This window comes from Pollicipes pollicipes, unplaced genomic scaffold (genome assembly GCF_011947565.3).
Source record: "Pollicipes pollicipes isolate AB1234 unplaced genomic scaffold, Ppol_2.1 Scaffold_3087;HRSCAF=3621_pilon_pilon_pilon, whole genome shotgun sequence".
Lineage (NCBI taxonomy): Eukaryota > Metazoa > Arthropoda > Thecostraca > Pollicipedomorpha > Pollicipedidae > Pollicipes > Pollicipes pollicipes.
The window spans coordinates 8,882,796-8,895,068 of NW_023596225.1; the positions used below are offsets into that span (position 1 = coordinate 8,882,796).

At 50.4% G+C, this 12,273-nt stretch overlaps 2 protein-coding genes across 2 annotated transcripts; one reads left to right on the forward strand and one right to left on the reverse strand.

Moving 5' to 3' along the window:
* Positions 1-1,092: 1,092 nt before the first annotated feature.
* On the reverse strand, positions 1,093-3,020 carry LOC119090715 (cytochrome P450 4c3). The gene has a single exon (XM_037213567.1). It carries the CDS (start codon positions 2,907-2,909, stop codon positions 1,392-1,394), a length of 1,518 nt encoding a protein of 505 aa, XP_037069462.1. The 5' UTR covers positions 2,910-3,020; the 3' UTR covers positions 1,093-1,391.
* Positions 3,021-7,022: 4,002 nt separating this feature from the next.
* On the forward strand, positions 7,023-12,273 carry LOC119089325 (uncharacterized). The gene is made up of 5 exons (XM_037211994.1): positions 7,023-7,245; positions 7,800-7,970; positions 8,675-8,843; positions 9,693-9,836; positions 12,088-12,273. The coding sequence occupies exons 2-5, from the start codon at positions 7,816-7,818 to the stop codon at positions 12,271-12,273; spliced, it is 654 nt and encodes a 217-aa protein (XP_037067889.1). The 5' UTR covers positions 7,023-7,245; positions 7,800-7,815.

Consider the following 12,273-nt stretch of genomic DNA (forward strand, 5'->3'; position numbering starts at 1 on the left):
GATATTCCCAATCAGTGATAAAGCCATTGTGTGGCCGCCACTTCAAAAAAAATAGCTGCTAAAAAAACTGCAAAAGTTCGCTATCCCATCCTCGTCGCCAGCTGATCTATCCGTGGATGATCAATGAAACAATTCACTCGTCGCACCACTCCCGTGCGGCTCCGTATTCCAGACTCCCGAACAACCCACAGATCCGAGCTGAGTATTCGACCCCGCTTGTAATCAAGCACTCCGCCGCGTAAGTGGCGATACCTCTTGGTCGCGACTGCTAACAGTCAACTTATATACGCGTCAGGCCGCATGGCTAATGAAACGACAAGATTCGAATACCACCATTATGGTGTCATGGAAGCCCGGGTGATCTTGAAACAGTCCCCCCGAAATAGTATGCGCATTTTCGCGGGTGGCAGCTTGGAAGCCAGATGGGCTCAGGTCTTGCAACGGGTAGGGCTCCGAACTGCACCGAACGCTCTTCAAGACAGCTATTTCAGTTCAAAACTCCCAACAAATGTGGAACACTCCCCTTAACGTCGTCCTTGTCTACGATTTGCATAGCGCGGGCGGTATCGTGTCCGTCTGGGAGCAGCATCACAGTGAGCTCCAGGTCGCAGCTTCGCCCTGCTCTTAGTCCACACGGTACATCCTCGCGACAATCTCGCTGGATTGCTGATCGGCACTGTTTATTTAGTTTTTAGGCCACATTGCATGCCGTTTTCTTATCAGCATATAATGTACGATGCATTAGCATAGATCCAATATTGAGACAATGAGAGTTGCGCGAAAGGCGTGCCCAGCTACTCACACATGCATAGTTTATTTGCACAAGAAAAACATTGCATGAGGTAATCCCTGCTTCTCTTGAGTCTCTTGCTCGGGCACCTGGCCATGATTTCATCCGCACTAGGCATATATTGACGTCGACCTGTGCACGGCTTGCGAATACACCAAAGACTGAGCATCCGCGCCTCCGCCCCCCCCCCCCCCCCCCCCCCAGCGACAACACGCATGGTAAGCATATAAAGCGCTTGATAAATTACGCCGAACAATGCAATTCTCTGCATATTGTCCCCCTCCCCCCCCCCCCCCCCACGTGGAGCAGAGTACTGCGCGAGCCACGTTTTTCAAGTGTTACATACGGTGGCAAACATCCAAAGACAACTCCACCGCATGCCGTGCAAGGTGCCGGGAACGCCTCCTGACAGCCACAAACATTGCCAAGGAAGGTCAGGCACAGGCGTGCACACACATACACACACACACGCACCCACGCACACACGCTTCCAAGACCTAGCAGCACACACACACAGTTCTGAAAATTTACCCTGATTTAAACCCGACGTCGAGTACATCTTCCCAGAGGCACGCGCAGCGCTGCAAACGACTGCCGCGAGTCACTCGCGGTCACGCGGAACGAACCGCACCTCGACCGGGCCATTGCTCTGAAGCGTGAGGCAGACGTTCATCATGCTCTCGTCGTACTGGCGGCGCGACTCGACGCGAAACTCCCTGAGCACGGCCGAGATGACGGCCTTCTCCTCCATGAGCGCAAACCTCTGGCCGATGCAGTTGCGCGGCCCGGCCGAGAAGGGCAGGTAGCTGTAGGGGTGCCGGCCGGCGGAGCGCTCCGGCTGGAAACGCTCCGGCTCGAACCGGTCCGGGTCGGCCCAGTGGCGCGGGTCACGGTGGATCATGTGCGGGAAGAAGAGCACGTCCGTGCCCGCCGGCACGTCGTAGCCCAGGATCTGAGCCGCCTCGGGCAGCGTTCGGGAGTAGGTGGTCACGGGAGGGCAGACGCGCATCGATTCCTTGATGGTCCATTCCAGATACTTCATCTGGGCCAGGTCGTCTCTAGTCGGCGGCGTGTCACGCCCGGCCATGACCTCGTCCAGCTCATCGTGGATCTTACGCTGCACCTCCGGCATCCTGCCGATGTTAAACAGCGCCCAAGTGATTCCTGACGATGTTGTATCATGGCCTTCGAACATGAATGTGTCCACCTCCTCGCGGATTTCTTCATCAGTCAAAAGAGCTCCATTCTTTGCGCTGGACAGCAGCAGGTCCAGGAACGCCAAGCGCTTCCTGCTTGGTGTTTCACTGGGCGTGTTCATGCCCTCTTTTAGTAGCATCTTCCTCTCCCTAATCACCGACTGCGTAAATGAGTGCAAAAAGTTGAGCGCCTTGTCCTGGGTATGCTTCCAACCTAGGAGCCAGAATATGGAATCGTTCCTTAGCCAAGGCCTGAGGGATTTCATGTGAATGATGTTTCCCATAGTCTGCAGGGCGGCCTTGTACTCGGAAGCAGATCCCGACTGGAAGCTGAGGTTCACGCCCATTGCCGTCTCACAAATAACGTCTAGCGTGGCGTCCGAGATAAACGGCCAGACGTTGATGAAACCGGTGCCGGCTGCTCGCAGTCGCCGCACGAGCGCGCCGCTGCACTCATTCATCACCTCCAGGTACGGCTCCAGGACGGCGAAGTGGAAGGCGGGCGTGATGAGCTTGCGATGCGTGTGCCACTTGTCACCGGTGCTGGTGAGCAGACCAAGGCCCAGCCAGGGTCGCACCGGACCGTAGTCGATGCCCTTGTCCAGAAAGCGCTTGCTGCCCAGGACCGGCTCCGCAGCCTCGGCTGAAGACACGACCACGTAGTGGATTGAGCCGAGACTGGTATGCATGACGCCCGGGAAACGCTCGCAAAGACGTCGCATCACCGGCACGATCTCGCGCGTGTTCCGCGGCATGTCCGGCAGGTTGCCGAGCAGCGGGTATGCCGGCGGGCCGGGGATCTTTCGCAGGATCCTCGTCCGCTGAGATCGGTCGCCCAACAGCACGGCGATGGCCACCAAGAAGATCAGCACGGGAATGTACGGCGAGCACGCTTCGATCAGGTGGGAGAGAATGAGCGCCATGGTAGCAGCGGTCTCGAGGCTCTTCCGCACTCGGCACCGGCGTGGTCTCACTGTGCACCGTTGTTACAGGCGGCAGAAGGCGGGGGCACCGCGCGGACCGCCCCTTCTCCGCCTCAGTTCTCCACCGACTGAAGGCCACGTCATCCTGACGATGCGCGCAGCGGCAGCGCCCTCTGTAAATAAACAGCTCGGTGCCGCCCGGACACCAAGCGGCGGCTGCCAGGATTTGCGGCGGGTTGGCGCTACTTGGATGTCTAACGGAGGGCTGTGTTACTTTATTTGGAAACAAAGCCCAGCCCAAGTCAGAGTAACTACGCACTGCGCACAGACTGCAGGAACCTTAAACTGATGTGCGGTGCCCTACGCATCAATGCAGCATGAAAGTACTATGAAACATCATCAGCTTAGTTACCCTGGCTCTGAAAGCTGTCACTGACATCTATTCGGCTATTCGCTCACCTTGTCACTTGCCTACCGCTGTTGGGCGCGACGTAAGGTAGGAATTGCCATTTCAGCTCGCGAAACTGGAGCCCCCACCACCCAGCTTTGAGGATGAAGTTGGCGTAAAGCGGAGAAGAGCCCTGTTTTTGTTGCATTTTTGGAGACAAGTTCAGTCATTTTTTCGTATTCAGCCACCAACCTATTTTTCGAAAATACATCCCTGGTGTGTCATGTCACTGTCCATGATCGCCAATGAGATCTGAACAAAAAATATTGTTGTTGATCGAGCACCGTATTACAAACTAATGTTAAATTCCGTCGTGGTGAACAAACTTCCTCAATTCAGACGACGGGATGAGGAGGCCTGATGAATGCTCACCTCCAGCCCTTTGCTGCATCCCGGTAAGGAAACACACTCGATCCTTTGCAAATACTAAGAAGACCCCTAATAAGACCCTTACCACGAAAAGCGAATATGAATCACTGTAATGCGTGTAGGTAGCAAGAAATTCTGTACGAAAAACTCGCATTTACAAAGCTTTACAGGTGCGAAGAATTACGTGCATCTTGTTTTACGGATACAGGGAATTGCGTCACGAGGATTTCTCCTGGCACGGTTTTGCGCGCTTGTGGAGAGTTGCGTCTGTGATGATTTAGGTACGAAATAATGCGAATCAAATTCGTGCGGTACGAAATTTTGCGCACGAAGAAATGCGATGTGAAGTCTTGTCTTGGAACCATTAACCAAAGCTGCCAGCATTGGTGTATATACTGCCAAGCTAGGAAATGTGTTCCACTGTGTTGGTCAGCGATCTGTCTAAGAAAAAATACGAAGCGATGGTTCACTTCGGCATGTAAACAGCTATGAAACATTTCAGAAGGAATTGCTTTGCACATCACGATGGTTAGTAGGATGTGCTCAACCCAATTGTGATGCACAACATTCTGGACATAGCCATTGGGGATGTGTTCCCACATGCTTACAAAATGGCATTCCCTCAATTTTTTCACGTAGAACGCACAAACTGTGGCGTCCCTTCCATGGTCGGATAGGAGGTGACAGGCTCCCCTATTTTAACAAATTTGTGGGAAGAGAAAATGCGTTCTTCCCTCAGATTTTTATCACGCGGCCAACATTCCCAATTTTTGCCCTGATTAAGGCATCTGACATCGGGAGGGTCAGGCTGCTTCAACTTGTATTGCGATAATACTAGGGCACTTAAAGACCGCTTGGCGATATTTCTCTGCACTGGCCGAGCACGTTCAATGTCTTCCGTGCCTTGAGTTTAAAGCTGGGTTAGGAGGTGTTCAAACATGATGTGCCTGCAATTTATGGACGCTCGAAATTTCCGAAGTGTCAAGTGAGGACCTTTTTATCGTCGAGGTCGGTCTGAGGTCAGCTCAGACGGGCTCGGAAGGACTGACAGCATTTAACATTCTCGTTAAGGTTTACAGGACTCAAGATAAAAAGAAAAACGAGGGAGTGGAGCGGCGCAAAATCTTTAGCAGCGAGGTCAATATAAGATCAAATTTCGAAAAGCTGAACTCTCATGCTTGTTTGGGTATGGAAGATGTGAGCGTCGCAGAAGCATCCCGTTTTGTGTAAATATGTGCATTTACTGGCTTGGTTTAATCTGTACAAATTCTGTGGTTTCATAACTTGAAGCGGAATGGCTTTCAGTGACTATTCCGCCGATGGCTGGCCGACCTGGCAGGGAACAACGCTAAAACATTGCCGTTGAGTGAATGGGCCCGTGTTTTCGGTATCATTGCCAATTCAAGACATTCTGTCAACGGGGCAACTAAATATCCCCAGTTTGCTCTTCACAATGCGAAGAGATCACGCGGGAACACATTCTTCAAGTCGCCAAGCATGATTGTATTCTCATGCGTTGCCTGCCAGTTCAGCCACGGTTGAATGCAGATTCAGCGCGCGACGGCGACTGAAAACTTGCTTTGCTTACAAGTGACGCCAGCGGTGTCATTTTTTTGTAACTTATTGGGGGAGGGGCAAATCGAAGGCCCGACAACCGATCTCCCCGTTTTTCTCATTGGACTTGCCCACTCTGTCTTGATTAAGCGCAATTTATGTTTTTAATCCTTGCATAACTTAAAAAGTCTTAAATTTAAGCAGTATGACAGTAATACAGGGTTCGATCCAGGGAGTAGGCACGGGACGCACGCGTGTCTTTTGATCGGCTCTTCTATCGCGGTCATAGAAGGCGACATGCATTTTGGTCGTGGGGAAAGGGGAGGAGGTTAGCCATGAAGGACGAGGTTAGCCGTCATCCCCATATTCCAGGGCTTTTCACTTTAACCTCACAAACCATTGCGTGTCTTATGGCGTCAGGTATGTGAAGTCTATTGCATCGTTTATGCGCTCAGCTGTTACGATTTGCATCTGGTGATGAGAACGGCCATGACTTTTGTTATAAGAGTGATACGAGATGTTACTATGCAGAAAGATCAAAGAAGTTAGTTTTTGTGTTATGATTACCTTTTACCCACGGTTTTGTAGTATTCCAGCCAAAAAATTAGGGGTCCAAGCCAATATTGGAGGGGGGGGGGGGCAGGGTCCTCACAAACGAAAACAAATCGACGCCCGTGAGTGGCGCAGAGGATCAACGCAACAGCAGTGTGTCACGTGCATCGCCTTCGCCTGGATCGAGTGGATCCAGCTCATACCGCGGTCCCTTTTGCCAGTCTAAACGTCCGAGAACAATGGGCTGCGCCTAGGGCCGCACCATAAGCGGTGTTGGAGCAGACCTGGAAGGAGCATTTGAACTCTGTGATCCTCAAGCAGCGTGTTGTTGGCATGCTCTTGTTATCGCCGTAATGCATAGTCAGATTTACTCTGTTGTTATTTTTCCATTCGCAAAGACAAAACTTTTCGAATCGGACGTTCAAGCTGTAGCGTGTAGAGTAGCTGCGTGGTAAAGATGCATGGTACATCACCCTGTGAAGCTTTTGCCATTGCACATACGCATATTGCTGACGTGTCGTAAGGCCAATTGGTCTGTATGGTAAAAGGCACTGAGCTGAGAAAGTGCGAGGCTGCGATAATATTTTTCCGCCGGCATGTGGCAACGGAGTTCCTACACGATGGGGCGAAAGGAGATGATAGCTGTTTGGGTGATATCTTTCCGGCCAACGCCCGCAGAGCCAATGCTAAATTGTTAGGAAGCTGTGGGTCTGAGCCCCTGTTTCCATCCTCGGTTCCCGTGCCTCCATACCTCACGGTGGTGCAGCGTGATGCCATGAGAAATTTCGATGACAATTACCATTTACGAGAACGCCAGCTATCAAACGTATTGTCTCTTGCCCATTCACATGCCGTGATATTTTTACGTTCCCGTCCCCCCTATGAAGGTTGATGCGACCGGCGCCATGATTTTGATCTGCTGCCCATCGATCGTTCACAGACATGAGTCATACAAGTTTCATACATAAATCAGATATGGAGGCTTGCCCTTGGATGCGCTCACAAGACTAGAAGGGGGCAGTGGTTCTGCCGGAGCTCCGATTTCTGGGTTTCGTGAATTTTTACAGCAATGCCACACAAAACCGTCTCCCGACGTTGCCGTCGTCGAAAGGTGTACGCCGCTGCATTTCAATCGCGTTGCTAGGCAACCGACGAGCGACGTTTGCCTCAGCGTCACTGGCGCACGCCGCAACAGCTGGAGGTGCTGCGAAGTGCGGTTGCGCGCAAAATGCGGAAATTCAGAGATGGCATCAACATCTGCTTGATACTTAACCGTGGGCAAAAACTGATTAAAAACATTGATGGATGCAATTAAATTTATGTTCGGGCGCTGTCCCTTTCGTACTTAAAGAGTGGTATGGCAACGCCTGAGTGTTTTGATTGTGGATAAACAGGCCAGTCACTTCGATAAAGGTGAGCCCATGGTACTTAGAGATGCGAACTGCTGGCAGACACCTGCGCTGCTGTTGCATGGCAGAGAGGACTAAGCGTGTTCTTTGATTGCATTTAGCGTTGCGAATGACTTGTGACCAGCTGCTTCAATAAGTAATGTTGGTGGCGTACAAAGTCGTAAAAAATGGTGCAGTTTCAGGTTATTAGCATTCACATATTCCGAGACTGACGGCGATGGCATTAGTACATCATTCCGATGCCTGTTAAAAAGTCAAGGTTTGTAGGTTTGGATGTACCCACCTACCTACGCGTGGCAAACAGGTCGAGGTGTATTGAGGTCTCACAAAAAAAAAGAAGGAAAACTTCATAGCAAAAACTGTGGACGCATTTTCCACACTAATGTGACGGTAATACCACTTAACATTTCGTTCAGCAAGCACCGCCGGCAATACTTCTAAGTACGAATCAATGTTTCAGGTGCACCGACGTCATTTAAATTCAACCACGAACGCTCATAGATGCCTAGAAGGTAATAATGTCGGTTTTCCGCGAGAGTAGCTGTGTTGTCGTTTCAGTACCAATTCGTCCGCCATGATGAACCGAAAAAAGCGTGAAGATCTGGAGGAAAATGAACTGGAGGGGATCACCGAGGCGGAGCTGGCGCGGCTCCAGCGCCAGTACCGCATCATGGACAACGACAGGAAGGCATACTACAAGGAGACGCAGACTGTTCTCCGCAAACAAAGGTCACCCAATACTTTTGTGCTTCTCACCTGATCATTGTGGCGAGAGGCGTATCTGCCAACTTTGATCATTGCAGTTGATGAGGATTTACTGGCGATTACCGGCAATTCAGGCCATTACTAGGACTCTGGTTTAGCAGGCAGGTGGAAAAGGGAAGATGACAGCGTTGTAGCTCTCAGCTCAATTCCACGTAGTCCACTGACGTGGATTGCATGTACCATATTTACATGCAGACTATAATGTTGGTAAGTCGTTACCCACGAGTATATGAAGATATGTAAGGTTTACACCAGGCTTTTGTCATGTGCACTGCGGAGGGATAGCTTAGTTACCAAAGACATAAACATAAGTTATGTTATGTTTTCATTATGTCTGTCTTTAATCTGTTTACACAACGTTCGCTCCACCCGACGGCGGAATAGGGCGAGAGTCCACGTTCTTCGGTGTTTTTAGGCACGCTCGATATTCGTGCATCTAACGTACAAACGTTTTAAATAGTTAGGTTTACGGTTTTAAGCGCCTTAATGGCTTAAAGACCAGTTTAATCGGTTTTAAATGATATTATGTCATATATCTAAAGGTAGCTCCCCACGGGCTTCGAAGTACATTTTCCGTGCATACGCTGGCAAATGCACGCCATACATGGACCAAAGTGTGGAATACATGCCTTCGCGAGACTGATCTGACTCGCTTGACCATCATGCAGGCGAATTATCGACAACTTAATGGCGGAGAAGACTGAGATCGACACAGATATGAGCCTGATCAAGTCCAATTACAACGTACGAAAAAATAAAGCCGCTTCCAAGAAACTTAATGGCTACGTCGAACGACAAAAGGAAATTCTCGATGAGATTGAATCGGAGAGGCAGCAAGTAAGACACGTTTAACTAATTTGCACTTTAACACTGAGCAGATATGGATGGTATGATCTATGTAATTTAGTTTAATGTGGCTCAGATGTTTTCTAAGAAGTGTTTAGACAGAACATGGTTACTAAGATCTTCGCCACGTCATCAGTGTATTAAGGTTTCAGTCAGTCGTTTCTGGATGTGTTTAGCACTGCACGTGTACTGTTGGCTGACGCCATGTATCTCGTCTTATTGCACAGCTGTTTAGTCCTTGATTGGTGTAGCATGCAGCTCACAATTGAACTGAGAACACGAGGTACATTACAATCCCGCGCTTCTCCCGCCGGTTTAACGCGTTTTCCCTTTGGAATTCATTTTGGATTGTTTTGCAAAGATGCGTTTAGGCTCAGGCACTTTCCAATTAGAGCGTGTTGCGTGCGCGCGGAACCCATTTTCCACACTGCCGCTCCGTTCACAAAATGATTTTGCTTCCGGACTTTTCGTGAGATAGGGCGGTGCCGGATGACGTGTGCCGTTGGTGACTTGTTACGATGCGGTCGTCTGTGGCCAGGCGGATGGTTGGCCAGTTGCAAACCTATCTATATCTCTATCTCTATCTCTTTCGAGTACTTGCCTTAGCGCCTTTTCACTCCGGTGTTCATGCACCCGTTATCACGCCAGTGCCCAGCGCCCCTGCCGAAGCCCACTATCGTAACGCTTACCACGTAAGCATGAGGCGGCGGTTTGGCTATCTTGGAGAAGTTAGTCGGGTGCGGTGGGAGGCTAGACGCCGACCGCCTCGGTTTGAATGACGCCTTCATGTGTGATGTCGCACCAGTCGGTGACCGGTTGGACGTGACTGGCCGCTTTCAGCTGGCCGACATCGACAGTCGGATCAAGCGTGTGGAGCGGGAGATACCCAAGCAGGCCAAGCGAGGCGGCGCCAACGATGTGGTGCGCAACAAACAGTTTCAGCTGCAGCGGAAGGCGAGGCGCCTGGAGAACCGCCTGTACACGGTACGGTATTGGCGGAGGCTCTGGTGGCAGGCGCTGAGTCGGGACGAGCGCCGGACGCCATGTTATCTCGGCTGAGGGTGTGTTCAGCGATAGGGTAGGCCGCAGATATGGCCGCATCCGAAGGTGACGCGCGTTGCCGTGCGGCGGAGATGCGGCGCCGGAGATGCAGTGCCGGGGAGGATGTTCGCCGGCAGCGCCGCTGGTGGCCGCTGGTAGCGTGCGGCGGGGATGCGGCGCTGGAGATGCGGTGCCGGGGAGGATGTTCGCCGGCAGCGCCGCTGGTGACCGGTGGTAGCGTGCGGCGTTACATGCCGAAAAATATGTGGCTAGACTTCGTTGAGAGATCAAACCATAATAAGTATGATTCATATGTATTAAGAAGACGGCGAACAGAACGAGCAGATTCAGCCCGCATCCGGCCGGAGGGAAGATAGTTGACTTCCTCCCTGGGATGTCGAACTTCCAGACGCCGTATGAGAAAAAAATGACGTGTTGATGGCCCCGTCAAATCACAAAGAGTGGATACAAAATATTGGGCCTTGTGAGGCCAGGTCAAGTGTGAGGTCACCAGAGGTCACGAAAGGTAAAAAAGTTCGTCTCGATAAATGCAGTTGAAAGCTATGTTCACACGTCAAAACGGTATTTAGGGTATTAAAATAAGCGTTTAGACTGGGTAGTACATTCCGACAATTTCTGTTCCCCCACATGGGTCAGGTCAGATCAGGTCGCCGTTCAAAATTGGTCCACCAGTAGACTTTAAGAACAATGTTTTTTTCGCAACGTGCACCGGATTAAGACTTTTTTATGTGGTGCAGCTGCGGGACAAAAGTATTCAGGACGTATAAATACCATCTTAAGCTCACCCAGAGGTCATCTGAAGTCAACATAGGTCAAATATATGCGTCATCCCAATAAAAAAAATTGAAGTGCTAACCGGGTCTATGTGACCAGCATAATGCTTTTCTGTAGTCAGAAATGACGTGTTATACACCTACAGGTACTCGATCGCATAGCTGTTGACTACATTGTACATGTTCCCTTCATTGCTTGGCAATGTATTTGTAACAAACTGAGAACAGGTTCGGTGGTGCATTGAATTTTACACCATCACCTTCAGAAACACGCGTCGCACTCGTTCATCTGGCCTCTCTTCTAATGGTAACGTAGGTCATTGACCTTTGAATACCTCATTATCTTGCATGTCCCCACGTGACCTATTGTGGCCTCTAACAGTTACCTACTAAAACTGTCTATTTTGAGCTCAGAACACGTTTTGCAGAAGGTGCGCAGAGGGGTAGGTCATGTCCTGGGCCAAGGTCATGTGATCTGCTGTCCATGTGATTCCTGTAAGGTAAGAGAGTACCCATAGTTTTCCTTATACACAAACTAAAAAACTGTACACAAATACGTACGAATTTGCATTGTTTACGACAAAATAACAAACATTTACCTGACTTTAGGCCACTGACCACGCTTCTTTCGATAAATGTAAAACATACTACTGTAGGTACCATCGTGTTCTATTACTCAAGCAAGTCTGAACAGTGGCAAAAGACCCACAGCAAAGATGCGGGTGGTCAAAACATTTGTAGAGGCTGGTCTCTTTGGTCTGACTGAGGTTGAATCACGGTAGATCAAAAGTCTGAATTCGCACGAAGGATGCAAAATCGATGGATAAATAGGTGCTGAAGATCGTATGCTTCTTCGCGTGTTAGTTTTTTTTAACCTGTGCTTGATAAACCGTGCAGGGGAATTCACCTCTCCCCCCCCCCCCCCCCAGCTGCTGGTCGCGGGTTCACAGGTGTGTCAAAGCGTAAACACTGATTAAAAAAGACGGCCGTCATGGCGGAGGAAGACATCGCAGCTATTGCCACCGGCGGACCGGTCACGGGAAAGTAGATGAATCCTCAGGCAGCCTCCATGCCACTGAAAGTGGTGTGAAAGGCTCGGGCGGGTGAACTGCACTACAGTTTACTTGGGCACCCGGACACTGGACCTGTTGGTAACACCGCAGCTATGATGTGCACATTTCGCGAGCCAAACGAGGCTCAGGTTATGTCAGGTCACCATAATGGGCCGGGTCATTTAAATAACTGTTATTTCTCTGAAAATGATGCTCAACGTGAATGCTTTCTATTAAGTATATTAAGTAAAGCCTTATGTTACGCTTGCTGTCACCGATTTCTTGAGTTCCATCCGCGTGAGAAAACACTGCTGTCACAGGTTGTACCTTGTTTCTGTCGCGTTTCAGACGAACGTGAACTTCAACACCATGCTGGTGGAGAACAACAGGCTGCGCGCCGAGATAGACCATCTGCTGATCGAGCGTGGCACCTTCAACAAGCACTACCGCAAGCTGATCGAGCGTCTGGCAGCCACCAAGCAGAAGACGTCCGACATCATCGACCAGGCCACGCAGGCTTACGACCAGCGGTAG